Raw genomic sequence first — 16,602 nt, forward strand, 5'->3', positions numbered from 1 at the left:
GTATTATATATCTGTGTTCTGATCAAGCATTTCATGGTAACTACTATTGTCAAAATGACCCATAGCAGACCTAATACTATTTTCAATTGTGATTTATACTCTCACTTTCATAAACTGATAACTGATGTTACCTTAATGTCTGGTCTGAAAGCCACACAAAAATAACTAACAACGTTTCTCAGAGAGGTGTGATGAGGATAAACGCCTGAATTTTTGGGAAGCATTTAGGTCTCCTGGTCATTTGTTCCACAAGAACACTTGTAAATAAAGAGTGTGCAAACACATGAGATACGTGAAATATTAAAGCTTGAAAAAAGTTATTTGATGCAACATATAGCTAGGAGACATACCATGCAAACCTCATGGTAACACTTTCTAAATATACCAGCCAAAAGAATGGTTTCAAGGGCTTTCAGCGAATGTGTTATACTGCTGCTAAACCATGAACCTTCAGTGAAGTGACTGGTACATCTTGGGAGGCTTAGCACATTTCTTCTTTCTGTACTTCATGCGAGAGAGCCCTGATGCTTTCAGCTGCCTTATCAGAAGTGTGACATTCACTGGTAACAGCAGAAAAGTCATATCAGAAAGTAAATGCAAAGTGGCTGTATAGCTTTCCTTAAAGACTGAATTTAATCTAGCTAAATTAGGCTTACAATATTTCTTTTAGTATTTTAAATAATGAAAGCCATAATAATATAGTCATCATATAAACGATTAAGAAGCTTAATCTCAGGAAATTATCTTCGAGATCAGTGTTGCTAATGAATCTATTAATCTGAACTAACTTTTCACAGGACCAACTTCCAGTCTCCGAAGAAGCAAACACAAAGAAAAAAAACCTCCTACTGACGTAATGCAAACTCTCAGCTATTTCTATTCTCAAGAAGCTAGTGATCTCCTTTTGACCTGAAGCATCAGTTTATACTTTTTTCTTTGTTTGACATTTTTATTCAATCCAGAAATCTTTTCTCAGGCAAAACTTCCAGTGAAACCAGTTGGATTTTGCCCAAACAAATATTCAATAAAACTACAGAAATAAAGCACTTTGTCACCAAGTTTTAGAAAGAAACTCTTTCTGCACAGTTCATTTTAACATAGGGTCTCACTGGAGTGTCGAGGCAGTACAGCAAGCAATACAAGTCAGCTGAAATGGACTAATGTTGTTCAGCATTTCTAGGGATTTGGCCTACTTTGAGATTTTTCTCTCTCATTCTAATAATTTTTTCTTTTTAAAAATTGATATGGTAGAAAGCATAGCTCTTCTCGCATTCTTTAGATGATAAACTGCTTAGGGCTCAATGGCTCTGTTGGTGCAGCGCCTAACACAATGGTCCCCAGTCAGACTAATGGTCTTTTTTTTTTTTTTTTTAATTGCAACTAAATCAACCATAATTTGGAAACCTAACTTTTAAGTAATGACACTGAAGGTGACAGTATATCAAAATACAGATATTGAAAAGGAGACGTCTATATGAGCTGAAAGGGCTCGTGACAATAGAGAAGTTATTGCTGCAATAGTAGTGCAAACAGAAAGGAATCCCAGTTCCTTCCGATGCCTCTGGAAGGCCTGGCTTGATTTGCATTTTATCAGCTAGCATAACATATATAGGAATAGCAATAATTTTACTTTGAGAGACAACAACATTTTTTTGTTATTCTTGACTAAATAACTAGGTAATAAATAAATCCTTGTGATGTGTTAATCTGTTAATTTCAGAATGACTGAAATTGAGCTATTTTGATACCAAAGATTTTTGATAAAATAATTGTGAGCTCAAAGCCTTTCAAATACCTGGCTGTGATGATGCTGTTAATATGGATGTGATATAAATGTAAATGAATTGTTTGTGAACCACTAGAATAAGATATCCCAAATGTATTAGATGGTATGGTCTTTGTATACTTTGAATAAAGCTGTAAATTAGATAGTTTAGTTCATAAAAGGGCCCACTGAGACAACATTATTTAGCAGTCTCACAAATTATTACTCTTGACATCTCTTGGTCTACTAGGCCAAAGAATCTGAGAGAATGAAAAAATGTTACTAATTCTGGGCAACATTTTCTGTGTAAGATTATTTAAGAGCATTAAAAAATATTAACTCTACTTCTTTATTTCAGTTGAGCTAAACCCGTGATTTTATCAAATTAATGTGACTGCGTGGGTGCCCGGTGTCCAGCCCGGCAAAAATAAGTGATGTGTTAAAAGAGCCCCATCTAATGTCAGTCTAACCTGCCATATAGCATATATAACCTGTCAAGAACCACACTGGCCACCTAACTTGGAAAAGCACTGACTTGCATGCTTACTATTAAAGAGATATGGCAGTCCTAGCTGACTTTAACATGACTTAGAGGGAAGCTTGAAATAAATCATACAGCCAAAGCAATCATGTAATACGATGCTTGTCCAATTATAGCACTTTATACAGAAAGGCTTACGCTTGTAAAAATTTTGAACTAGGGTAACTCTTTTTTCTCTGTACTACTTCCTCAAAGAATTTCCAAGTCAAGTTCAGCACCTTTCTCTTTGTCTTCCAAAGAGCTAAAAACCATGGAAACCAAGTAGCAAGCTTAAAAGTCCAAAATGACAACCTTGCTCACAACTACTCTCTTTTGACAAACTGATTTTTTTCTACAGGAGTGATTTACAGATTGTTTTTACCAAAGCCAGATCAAATGGTCCGTAGCTGCTTCATGGAACCATATTAAGCCCTTAAAACCTGCAGAGACATGTCAAGTAACGAGGCTGAACATTCTTCAGAAAATTTAGAGGAGTGAGAGCAGTCTTCTGGCTCAAGAAGTCCGAGAGTCACTGTTAAGCAACACAGACAAGCTTGTGCACCATGCACATGGATCTGCCTCAGGTGCAGACCAAAACTGTGGAGTGTGCTCTCCAAGAAACAGAGAACTACCACAAATCATATTTTGCTCTGTAAGTAAAGTGCATACCTTTGATCTTGCTTTCCCTGACCTACATATTTAGCACCACATTTAATCGTGAACAGAAAAACCTAATGTGGCCCCAAAACTCTACTTGAACAAGACACTTCAGCACATAACTCTCACTGAAGGAAGAGAGTGTGGCAATAACCTTAGACACTAATTCTCTGTCTCAGCGTCACTTCTAGAGCAACAGGCAAAAAAACATGCGTAAATATATACATGTGTACATATACATACATACACATGTACATGAAAGGTTTTAGTAAATTCAGTTTCTCACTCTCTGGGCTTAACACTTTCCCATCAGCAGTGACTTACCTGACAATGAAAAACTTATCAGTCTCCGACTTCCTTGTCCCTGGATTGAATCTTCATTGGTGATGCTTTTAAAAATCTGCTGGAAGAAAAATAATGGTGAGAAAGAGTAGTATCCAATAACTCTTGAACAGACAGATTGCTTAGTAACTGTCTTTTTTACACATTCTTAGTTTTACAACTAAGAATCAATTAGATGACCATTAATCAAAACAATGTTTTTATCCACGTAATAATTTAACCACTAGCGGCCCAAGTGATCCCTTCCCAGAAGGTTTTCCTTAAGAAAACAGAATGATACAAAAATACTACTGTAATTTTAATATAGCAGTTCCTCACCCAAAAAGGAACTGCTTATTAAACAGGAGATAAAAGTAGCACATAAAGATGGGGATGCGGTCTCACTTCTAAAAACAACTTCTGTCTTTATAACATCTTATTACTAGCGTAGAAAATCTTGTTCCAGAAAGTTTATTGCATACACATGAAAAAGACTTCCGAGAGCTTACTAATATCCTGTGTAAAAACCAACTGTGAATTAATATAACAATAAGCATTGAGGGTGATCTGGAAAAAAAAAATTAAAACAAACAAACAATAAATGACCCTTTGTACTCCACAGTTTAGGTTTTAATGTCAGCCTTTGGTTCAGCAAGTTTATTGGTGGGCTGCTGTTACGCAAATTACAGCCGGATCGGAACTAGGAAGCAAGAACACCTTCGAGCCAGTGTCTGGGGCATCAACAGGAACCCACCATCAGCAGTTTTCACCGCTGTTTCCCTGAACAGAGCAGAGGAGATGCCATCAGGAGTCAGGCTCCGAGTTCAGCAGGGAGGTGGTGCTACTATTACTACCTCCCACCGACCTTGGAGTCAAACCAAGTGCTGGTCTGCGCCCGGGAAGCCGCAGCTCCTCACCACTCTTGCCATTCGGCTTTCAGGCAAAAAAGAAAAAGAGCATTTATGCAATAAAGTTCCAATTTCTGCCAGGAAACAGTAACTGAAGTCCTACTCAGCTGTGACTCATTGCTCAGTATATTAAATATTGTGTATTCAAGCTTAACTTAGAAAACAAGCTGCTCTTTGCCCCCAGAGAGTTCAAAACCTGGGCAAGAGGGCACTGCAGCCCAGCTAGCAGGGATTAAACAACAAGCACAGCCGGCAGGTCAAGACACAGATGAGACCTAGATCATAAATATACAGTTGAATTTAGACACTATTATAAAAAAAAAAGGGCTCTGTCGGACTTGACTTTTTGTCATAATCATTTTGTTTCTTACAGACTATTTAAATGGGAAAAAGGGTACTGAGTAGAGCTGGACTACGAGCAAATTCCAGTAGAAATATCCCTGTTGGAACACAGCTAAGCAGTTACAATTGCACTTTTGGACTTCTCAGCTAAGCAGGTTTCAATTTATTTATTAAAGCCACCGCTGATTTCTGGATAGACACATGTTTATATCAGAGTATTTTATGTAACTATGAGAACTTTATGACAAGAACTCAGAAACCTCTACCAGCCAAAGTTGTGATCCCACCAAGAAACAACGACATTTCCTTGTCGAGATGTATTTTTCATACGACTTCACTGCCTGGCATTTATTACACATTATCCTTTAATGCTTACTACTTATGGTCTTGTTCGTGATTTTGTCCAGGATAGTAACTGGGCCAACTGACCTAGATATGTGCACATTTGCAAAACACGTGCTTTTTTCCAGTACTTAAAACATTTCTCTGGGGTTTTTAGATCTGCCGTGAATCAGTATGAATAGTTTAACAGTCTATGCTTTGAACAGACTGGGGTGGATCTGCTGGGGTCCTGCAAATACCGGCCTGTTCAAAACTTAAAAATACATTGCTATTAAATGACTCTTTTGGGGCCATGTCTACATTAGTGAAATTGTATCAAGACAGTTATATTAGAGTATTACACTGGCAAAGCATCCTCACCATGGCCAAACCTGCATTGGCAAAGCTTCACATTATATGAAGAGAGTAATAATATATCCAGCCCCATAAGTAAAACAACAACAAAAACAATTTATTTGCTCCTAAAGGATCCATCTATTCTGGGAAGCAGGTGTACCCCACGCTGTATTGTCGAGTGCTCACCCCTCAGTCATGCAATCATGGGGCTGCTCCCCCAATTTCTATTTGCCCCATGCTTTCCCATGGAAATCAAGGCAGAGGGAGGCTGGAGTGGGGTGAAAAAGCAGAGTACATCCCAGATCTCAGCCCAGCGATAAACTGAGAGGAGGTTGTCTGATTTTCTGAACATTGTCTGATTTTCTGAAAAGAAAAAAAGCTATTTGCTGCAGGTTGGATTCACCATTTTTTATGCAATACCAGACCGTCCCCAGTAGTGAGGACAAGGCCAAGAGCCTTGTGCAGGGCAGGACAAAGGAGGGCGCATGGTCACCAACGCTCACCAGCCACCACGCTGACTGGGGTTCACTGTGTCTTGAGGCCTGGGATGGGGAAGTGCACGAGTCATACTATTCCTGCTTGCCATTTATCATGAAAGAAATCCAGACTGATTTTAGTGGCTACAACGTAATTATGTTGGGAGTTTTATCACTGTAAGTAAACCTTGAATTTAGTCATTGGGACGTAAAAAGCCCTCTATCTTCTCAAATGCCACTTAAAACATAGTTAGTTGGCAGAAAGATAACATTCATCTCGTCACTTGACATCCTATGGACTTGAAGTTCTTGCTATGAAAAGGAACAAATGTGATTTTCCCTCAATAACTTCGGTGCTCTTTTATGCCCTTGAAGTGAGAGCTCAGTCTGAATTAGTTTAATATTTTTAGTTTATAATGTCGTGTTTGCACATTGTGAAGCCCAGCCTAATTATTTTACAAGTCCTACTGATACAAAAGAGGATGAATATGCTTTTATTACATGCTTCTGTCATATCTTGACATGAAGAGGTGGGACATGAGCTGCAACCTGAAGCCTAGCTGAATCTCTCAGAAAACCGAAGGCTTCCTGAACCAGATTCAAATCTCCTTTCGCTTTCCTTTCACTTGTCTACCTACATACATGGAAGAGTAACAAGGACAACACTTTTGCTCCTAAAAGTAAAGTGGCCTACAGGGCACACCTCGGGTGCCCCTATTCAATTCAGCCTCCCTGTACCTCTAGGTTACGATGAGGCAAATACTTTTGGACACATGTACAGCGTGAACACAGGCCTGGAAGAAGCTGTAACCATGTTTGCCTAGTGCTGCACTAGAAAATCTGCTTTTGCACACCACAATGACCAATAATAGTGGAGCGTGCTGGTAAAGTGTACTTTGCATCACTAAGTCACTTTTATAGAATCCCAGAATCATTAAGGTTGGAAAAGACCTCTAAGATCATCGAGTCCAACCGTCAACCCAACACCACCATGCCCACTAAATCATGCCCCTAAGCGCCACATCTACACGTCTTTTAAATACTTCCAGGGATGGTGACTCAACCACTTCCCTGGGCAGCCTGTTCCAAGGCCTGACCACTCTTTCAGAAAAGAAATTTTTCCTGATGTCCAATCTAAACCTCCCTTGGTGCAACTTGAGGCCATTTCCTCTCGTCCTATCGCTGGTTACTTGGGAGAAGAGACCAACACCCACCTCGCTACAACCTCCTTTCAGGTAGTTGTAGAGCGCGATGAGGTCTCCCCTCAGCCTCCTCTTCTCCAGGCTAAACAGTCCCAGTTCCCTCAGCCGCTCCTCATAAGACTTGTGCTCCAGGCCCTTCATCAGCTTCATTGCCTTTCCCTCATCCACTTCTGCTCATAGAAGGAGATCAGATTGGTCAAGCAGGACCTGCCTTCCATGAACCCCTGCTGGCTGGGCCTGATCCCCTGGTTGTCCCGCACATGGTTCGTGAGCACCCTCAAAGCAAATCGCTCCATAATCTTCCCTGGCACCGAGGTCAGGCTGACTGGCCTGTAGTTCCCCGGATCCTTCTTCCGGCCCTTCTTGTAGATGGGCGTCACATTGGCAAGCCTCCAGTCATCCAGGACCTCCCCTGTTAACCAGGACTGCTGGTAAATGATGGAGAGTGGCTTGGCAAGCTCCTCTGCCAGCTCCCTCGGGTGGATCCCGTCCAGCCCCATAGACTTGTGAGCGTCCAGGTGGCATAGCAGGTCGTTACCTGCTTCCTCTTGGATTATGGGGGGTTTATCCTGCTCGCCGTCCCTATCTTCCTGCTCAGGGGGCTGAATACCCTGAGGATAACTGGTCTGGCTATTAAAGACTGAGGCAAAGAAGGCATTAAGTACCTCAGCCTTATCCTCATCCTTGGTGGCAATGTTCGCCCCTCCGCATCCAATAAAGGATGGAGATTCTCCTTGGCTCTCTTTTTGTCATTAATATATTCGTAAAAACATTTTTTGTTGTCTCTCTACGACAGTGGCCAGATTGCGTTCTAGCTGGGCTTTTGCCTTTCGAATTTTCTCTCTGCATGACCTAACAAGATCCCTGTGCTCTTCTTGAGTTGCCTGCCCCTTCTTCCAAAACTGGTAAATTCTCCTTTTTTCTCCTGAGTCCCAGCCAGAGCTCCCTGTTCAGCCAGGCCGGTCATCTTCCCCGCCCGTTCTTCTTACAGCACGTGGGGACAGCCTGCTCCTGCGCCTTTAAGACTTCCTTCTTGAAGAACATTCCACCTTCTAGGACCCCTTTGCCCTTCAGGACTGTCTCCCAAGGGACTCTCTCGACCAGTGTCCTGAACAGGCCAAAGTCCGCCCTCCAGAAGTCCATGGTTGCGGTTTTGCTGGCCCCCCTCCTTACTTCACCAAGAATTGAGAATTCTATCATTTCATGGTCACTAAGCCCAAGACGGCCTCCGACCACCACATCTCCCACCAGTCCTTCTCTGTTTGTAAACAGCAGGTCAAGCGAGGCACCTCCCCTGGTAGGCTCACTTACCAGCTGCGTCAGGAAGTTATCTTCCACGCACTCCAGGAACCTCCTTGACTGTTTCCTCTCTGCCGTGTTGTATTTCCAGCAGACATCCGGAAAATTGAAGTCCCCCACGAGAACAAGGGCTAGCGATTGTGAGACTTCTGCCAGCCACTTGTAGAATGCTTCATCTGCCTCTTCATCCTTCTTGGGTGGTCTATAACAGACTCCCAGCAGGATATCTGGCCTTCTCCCTCATCCTTACCCATAAGCACTCGACCTTATCATCACAATTGTTGAGCTCTAGACAATTGAAATGCTCCCTAACATACAGGGCTACCCCACTGCCTCTCTCCTTCCTTGCCTGTCCCTTCTGAAGAGCTTATAGCCATCCATTGCAGCACTCCAATCGTGGGAGTCATCCCACCATGTTTCCATGATGGCGACTAAGTCATAGCTATCCTGCTGCACAATGGCTTCCAGTTCCTCTTGTTTGCCGCCCACGCTGTGTGCATTGGTGTAGATGCACTTGAGCTGGGCTACCGATTCCACCCCCAACACTGGTGTGCCACCCCTAGGCTCATCTCTAGTGAGCCTGGTTTTATCCCCTTCCCCCCTTCAAACCTAGTTTAAAGTCCTCTCGATGAGCCCCACCAACTCATGAGCGAGAATCCTTTTCCCCGTGTGAGACAGCTGAACTCCATCTGTCGCCAGCAGGCCCCCTGCCGTGTAAACCTCCCCATGATCAAAAAAGCCAAAATTCTGCCAATGGCACCAGCCGCTGAGCCACGTGTTGATCCGGTGTGTTTTCCTGCTCCTTTTAGTACTCTTCCCTGCCACTGAAGGGATTGAGGAAAAGACTACCTGTGCTTCTGATCCTTCCACCAGTCGCCCCAGTGCCCTGAAGTCCCTTTTGATCCCTTTGGGACTTCTCTCTGCAACCTCCTCACTGCCAGCCTGTATAACCAGTAGCGGGCAGTAATTGGAGGGCCGCAGCAGATCAGGGAGTTTCCTAGTAATGTCTCTAACCCGGGCCCCAGGGAGGCAGCAGACTTCCCTGTGGGACGGGTCTGGCCGGCATATTGGGCCCTCTGTCCCCCTCAGAAGGGAATCGCCTACGACAGTTACCTCCTTTTTTTCTTAGCGGGGGCAGTCGTAATAGGTGGGGCTGACTGACTTGCCCTGGGCAACCCCCTGGACAGACCTTCATCTACATCCTCATTTGCCTGGCCCTCAAGTGCCAGGGCCCCATATCTGTTGCGTAAGGGCAACTGGGAAGGTGAGGGAGGCTGGGAGGGGATTCGCCTGGCACTCCGTGCAGGGACCTGTTTCCATTCCCCCCCTGTCTCTTAGGTCCCCTCCTTCTGCCTGGTGGCAAGAGGGTAAGGGATCCTCTGCTTCTTGTGCATCTCTGCTTCTTTAGCATGTTTGTATATTGTGCAGCCTAACTTAATTATTTTAAAAGTCCTGCTGATATAAAACAGGATTAATATGATTTTATTACATGCTTCTACCACAGCTAGACATGCCCAGCTGACAAATACAAGCACATACCCCTTTTCCCACACACAGCACAGAAAAACACTGTAATGCCTTAGACTTATCATTCTGTGGCACACTTTCCCTTCCAGAAGGGCATTTTTGGCCCCTGCGGCCACATGAAGAGATTCAACAAAGCTAAGCAAATTTCCTTTTCGCATAAGTAGAAGAACATCCGCTTTAAGAAACCTTACTCTTCACTGACAGCCAAAGCACTTCTGTAACAGTAGCTTCTGCTGCAAAAGAATGGTAACATTTAATGATCATAACTGACAAATTATCTCACATAGGCCAGTATTTCTTACATTTAAAACAGAGGAAACTGCAGTGACATTAGAAACAATGCTGCACTAGCTGTTTGTATTTGTTGACTTTTTATATGGTGAACATTATGGACATGACCTAATACTCAATCCAATCAAGTTCCAATTTTAAAAGGTGCTAATTAAAACCTAGAATATTTTACACTGACAGCACAGATTGTAACTACAGTAAAATTTAATGCAGATTAATAGTCAGGTACGGTAAACTGGCGAAGCTCTAGCCTGGACCAAACTATCTATTCACAACAGCTTCTCTTTAAAAAAGCAGATCTAAGAACTTATCAAAGTATTCAGAGAGGCTCATTCTTCCAAGCAGTACTAAACCTGTATGGAAGATGGAAGTCTACAACGAAAGAAAACTAGAAATTACAAAAGTAAAGCAGCAAAGTATTTTCTGTTTGTATACACCGGCTCTGAGGATGAAAAGCAGTAGACGAGACATTGCAAAAAGGGAAGGCTGTAACCTGTGCTTTATTCAAATCATAAGTGAAAGATAGCCTCAACTCAGTACCAAATTGTGCATCAGCAAACAGAGAAAATATTGCTAGATGTGTCAGAGCTAAAGACATACTGTTGCAGAGCTGGGAGAAAAGACAGGCTGTCCAGTAACTGCCTGCACTATGCTTGCTTCAAGCTCCAATTCTCTGTTCTCTGCTTTTTGAGAGCACTAAACTTGCCTGCAGACTTAAAGCAAAATAAATAAGATTAATAGTCTGAATTCAACAGTCAGGAGCAAAAGAAGCAGCTGATGCTTTGTCCCCTGTCCCCTTCCATTTGTTTGTATCCCTTAGTTCATCTGAGATGTAAGATGGGTTCAAATCTCCCCAGTCCAGTACAGGGGGCAGAGTACGTTTCCACTCTGCACAGCTTTGCTGATGTCAGTTTAAATCAGCTTGGAGCTATTGTTTTAACGGACTTGTGTGTACACGGCACAGGTGTCAAGAAGAGTTCCTCAAAAAATTATTCTCCCCTAACCTAGTTCTGTTGGCTTTTACTGCTGCCCTCCTGATTTCACTGAACTCTTAATATTAGAACAGCTCAGCAGGGAAGGGTCTTTCCCCAGTAAAAGAACATAAGATATCATCCCAAGTTCATGCTTCATATTCTACCATCCTCTTTAGAGAGGAGATCTGCAAATGGGTGAATACTCCCATTTTCTCCCAAGTCTGAATTTAAAAATAAATCATTTGGGGAAAAAAATTTACTAAATAAACACAGACTGAATAAATGCCTCCTTTCTCCCCATCACTTGACTTCTTACACATCTTGGGAACACAGAGCGCACGGGGACATAAAGGGCGAATTGTGAAAGGAGCAAATGGAGACCTGAGCTCCATGACTGTCACTGACAGAATTACAGCTATAATCCCAGGCATTTTGAAAAATCTAGCCCTAATTAGTGGCAGTGCTTCTGTTAACAGAATTATCCAGCTCTTGAATGCAATATATTCCACCTATCCTGTTAGCTAGTTAAGCCACTGTGCTGCCATTATAGTCTTTTTCTATCAGGTGCTTCCAAACAGCAGCCAGTTTCTCCGGCAGCAGCCAGTTTCTCCGGCAGCAGCCAGTTTCTCCGGCAGCAGCCTAACTCCCTGCTGGGCTCTCTCAAGCCAGCTTGCATCCCTGAAGGACTGTGACCACACACATGCAGAGTCTTCCCCATGTGTCACCGTCAGTGCCATTCTAGCCTTGTAATACACCACCTTCTCAATGCCATTCCCTAATTCAGGGGAGAATTTGCCTTTTGCGGGCATATGGCAATTGCCTTCTGTCTGCAGAAAGCTCCTTTTGCCTCATTTTGCAGCAGTGTTTATCGATTACTTAATTTATTCCCAGGAGACAGAAGTTTTTCATTCCAAAAACTTCTCATCTAGAAACACTCTAAAAAGGTAGCAAGGAAGCAAGTAAACATTTTTTTTTCCATTGAAAATGTTACAAATTCTTTCAGCAGATTCTACGTAATGAACCCTGGAAGCCAAACTAAATTACCTGAAAAAATTACTGCTTAGTATCATCAGTAAAGTCCTCTAGAAGGCAACTATCAACAGGGTTATGACAAAAGGACATTCAATGACAGCACGTACCAAGTGTATGAGGTCTCCACATTGGCATGAAGATATTTCGTATTCCCCAATCTACACTATGTGGGTAGAATGCTGTTTCAGCATAACCAGCAGCTAGAATAGGGATGTTAAGAGCAACCATTTTCAATTAAAACAAAATCAAGGATTGAGGCAACAAATCAGTGCCTCCCACAGAGTCCAGTATCTTTTTCTTCCAAAATTTTATTAGATTCAGCTTTTTCATTGTTTCAACAGTTCTGCCTAATAAACTTCAGCTATCCTTTTGCAGCAGAGGAAAAGCTTTGATTAGAGATTCTGATCTGATCTTCCTTCACTCTTTGAAACTTCATTTAAATAAACTCTTAGATTTTCAGATACTTGAACATAATCATGCATGCATGTGGATAGTGCTTTGGGTTGTGCTTTCTGGGTCGATGGCTGGACTACATCTAAGCAGCAGCCGTTTTTGCTTTATACGTAGCAAACTTCTGGGAGGACTGCTTTCTGCAGCGTCTCTCACCAGCCGCTCACGCATTGGCTCTGAGGCTGCATGCTGTTTGATGCCAGTGAGCCCTTGAGCGCTAAGAAGCCCTCAGCAAATTTAAAGTGGTCCAAAGGATGACAGTAGTCTACAACTCCAAAGTGCAAAACAAACTCTGGTCGAGTTAGCAGGGAAGAAGGCTCCTTGCAGCTGCTAAACAGCTTCGTGCTTCCCAGAGCTACCATCATCCAGAAAAAAGCCTCTAAGAAAATCTGGGTTTATGATCAGATTTACATCACGCAGCTGCCTAATGCTGGACAGGATCAGCCCTGTAAACCTGACAGGTCCATACACAGAGTATTAATGTGCTTAAGCACTCTGACAGCAAGAACTGCTTGTAAATATTATCCTCTCAGGAACAGCTAAGCAAGACCCTAAAACCCACTGAATTTACTGGGAGGTTCGCCAGTGACAGGTGGGATAGGCCCATTGGGCACTGTTTGGATCCTGTAATTCTGCATAAAATATACCCCTGTAGACTCCAAATTAAAACTTTTCAAGAAAATGCTTTGTTTGTATGGAAAACTAAAAAATTGCTGCTAACATCTTTTCTCTTTGCACTATGAAATGATGAGAGTGATCAAAACATAGGGCATATACAGTGGAAATACTCTAAACTCTGGCACATCCACGATGTCTTTGGAAGGCAGGAAATCGTGTTAGACAGCAGTTTGTGCTACCAGGCAGCCTTTGTTAGAGCTTCAGAAACTCCTCACTCTTCTAATGTAGTTTGGTTGGGACAAGTACATAGATGAGTAATGCTCACATGTGTGAGAGACAACCATATCCTTCAGCTAAGCTGTATTTGAAGAACGGCTCAATGCATTAGTCTTGCTGTCAGAGTCTGGACAAGGGAATTGAGTCAATGACCCTTTACGCCATAAAAGCAGCAGCAAGGCAGTGAACAATGCCCATTCTTCTAGATGAATGCCCCAAATATCAATTCACTATGAATACCATTATTTCCAGAAGTGAGTTACAGACCCTTTATTTTCAACCTTGGATCCTACTTTAAGCAGAAATGAGGCGACTGCAGAGATTTATAGTCTGATTTAAAAAATAGAGAAATATCTCTGCTACTTCCAATGACCCTCAATCTTGCTGAATTACTAATGAAACATTTGCACTCCACAGAGCATTTTTCTAGTTATGATGGCACAGAAAGGGTCAAGCTGAGAAAAAAACCCAAAACCTTTCTCCTTTTACAGTATCTACAGTCACTTAGTTAATGCAGCCTCATTCATATTCACTGTTTTTCCTGTGTATCTTTTGGGAGATCCATCAGACCCAGCAGAAACTGCTTATCCTACCTCAGTAAACCCATGAGGGTTTTTTTGTTTGCTTGTGTGGTTGGGTTTTTTTGATTTTTCTTTTTTAGAATTGCCTTCATCTTCGTATTTGGCTACTGCTGGCTACAGCATTGACAGTTTTGTTTTTCTTAGTTTGCTGCTTTCTAGAGCAGCAGGCTTTAAAAAGTCAACAACCTCCTCCAATGAAGTGGGCTTGTGGGAATACTGATTGTAATCAAACTGAATAGAATAATCAAACATAGAATAACCAGCGTTGGAAGAGATCTCCTGAAGTCATCTGACCCTTCAGCCAAAGCAGGATCAACATAAAGCAGGCTACTCAGGGCACTGTCCAGTTGAGCTCTGAGTATCTCCAAGGATGGAGATCCCACAAGCTCTCTGGGCAACCTGTTCTAATGTTTGACTACTGCCTCAAGAAAAAAAAAATATTCCTGAGGTCTAATCAGAATGTCCCTCGTTGCAACTTGTGTCTATGGCCTGCTGTCATTTCACCATGCACTGTGAGAAGAGTCTGCCTCCTTCTTCCCTACAACCTCTTATTAGGTAAAAGCAACAGTAACATCCCACCTAAGACTCCTCTTAAGACTGAAGAAATCTGCTACTCCTCATACATAACGTCAACGACCGATCTGAAGGATGAAGAAAACAGGGGCCAGACTCATCCTGAAAATGACAGTGGTGGAGTGTTACAGCAAACTTGAGGTATGGCAAAAACTTCTGGGGGGAAGCAGCGTCTATGAAATCTGTACAATAACAGCTGAATTCGCTACAGCAATTTGGTCATCACAGAAAGCCTCGTGAAGAATTTGGCCTGCTGCATATTGGATGCAAAAGACTCCTGAACATCAAGTCATTAAATACGACAGGAGGGGAAAGTGATGTCAACTAAATGCAGGAGTGCTGTCACTGCAGAGAAATCATTAACTACAGTGTGTATAATGATATAATTCTTGTAGATTTTACTAAATAAATCACATCTTATCAGCAACAGAGGTGTTTTCTGTTGCATGTGTCAGTTGTGATGGAAATCAGTGCAGAATTCATCTCAAACTCTTCAGTCAACCCTGGGAAACCGTTCTGTGGAACAGAGCAAGGCAATGCAGAGGTTCATGCCCCACGCTACACACACCACTCACGTTGTCCTCATCCAGTACTCACACAGAAAAGAAGTGGCTCCCATCCCCATGCAAACTCTGTGTCCCCAGATTCCCAGAACCCTCCCCTTGTCAAACATGCTCGTGTGAAAGCAGGCGTCCTCTGCACAAAACGTCTCCCCCTCGTCCCCACCAGGAACATTTCTGCCCTCTGCCAGGCAAACAGCACATCCCTTCCCTTCCTTCCCTGCACAGGCAGCCCCCATGCTCACTTGTCTGCAGCTGTGTGAGCGGTGATGGGCAAGGAGAGGAGAGCAGGGCAGAGCTGGGCTGTTACTGCTGCCATCGCTGGAGCTGGAAGTCATGGTGAGCAGAGGCTGGTGCTCCACCGCGAGGCTGCCCTTCCAGCAGCAGCTCTCACTCTGCTCTTCTCTTTCCTGCAGTAGCAGGAACAAAACTTTCTTGGTCAGCATCCAAAACTTTGGGCTACATGGAAGCAGGTCTGATCTAAGCCACTTCCTTGGACCATGCCCCCTTAACCAGTTGGAAAGAGAAGAACAAGAGACACAACTTTCCCCCTCCCATCTTGGGGCAGGCTGTGCTGCCAGCTTACAGTGACACACAAAGGATGACTGCTGAATCTGGAAGTCAATTTTGACCCCTCTGAAAGTGGTATGAGTTTGGCCCTGACTTCATGGCATAATATTTTATCCTCTTCTGCCACAGCAGCGTTATATATCCCTGAACTGCAGGACACTGAAGCAGCCTGTGCTGACCCTCATCCGTGATGCATCACTCACAATAGAAAGGGAGGACATCATGAGACAGACTTGGCAGTTTCCCCCTCCGTTCCTCACCCTCAAAGGCACAACTAAAAAATAACTGTGCAAACCCTGAGCATCCTCTCAGTGGCAGCAGCTCCAAAGAGCATGAAGACTCACGGGGTGCTGCTGCACAGCGTAGGGAGGGAGCTGCAAAACCAGCGGGCCTGTAAGCTGAGCCTCAGGCGTAGCCATGGCTCGCCCTCGCAGCAAAGCAGGAGGTCTCACATGCCTGGGTGCGCCTGGCAGCTTTGTCCACCCCACTCTGAAGCTCACGCAGTGACTGCTACCGGCCACCTGTGGCAGCCAAGTGGTCCTAAAGGCTGGTCAGGGCCAGAGCCCAGCATGCTTTTCAGGCAGCCTGGACCTCTTCATCAAGAAGCTTTTCAAAACTGTGAAAGGAAGCAGCCAATAAAAATGTGAAAGGAATGAACTAGAAAAGGAAAGAAAACGTGTAAAAAGAAAAGAGGAAAAGAGAAAAGCCAAGGCTCTATAGAAGAAGAGTGGAAAACAAACAAAACGGTAGTGGAGGATGCTATGAGGAAAGAAAGCAATTAATTTCTAAAATGCCAGGTCTTCCACATCCTAAAAAATTCCCTTCCTCCCTTTCAGACAATCTCAAAAAAACCAAACCAAACAACAACAACAACCACCACCACCGCAACAGTGATCAGTACAGCTTTGTTAGACTTCAAACCTGCCGACAGCAACTTTCAAACTTGCCTGCTGGCGAGGCTAAGTTAGATCCTTCCGGGAAC

General features: G+C 43.3%; 1 protein-coding gene across 1 annotated transcript in view; it reads right to left on the reverse strand.

Annotated features, from left to right (window-relative positions):
• HECW1 (HECT, C2 and WW domain containing E3 ubiquitin protein ligase 1) overlaps positions 1-16,602 on the reverse strand; it is a 190,265-nt gene that overhangs the window by 107,423 nt on the left and 66,240 nt on the right. The window contains exon 4 of the mRNA XM_075142949.1: positions 3,267-3,342. Coding sequence (XP_074999050.1) covers positions 3,267-3,342 — 76 coding nt within the window. The remainder of the gene's footprint in view (positions 1-3,266; positions 3,343-16,602) is intronic.

Source organism: Calonectris borealis, chromosome 2 (assembly GCF_964195595.1).
Source record: "Calonectris borealis chromosome 2, bCalBor7.hap1.2, whole genome shotgun sequence".
Taxonomy (NCBI): Eukaryota; Metazoa; Chordata; class Aves; order Procellariiformes; family Procellariidae; genus Calonectris; species Calonectris borealis.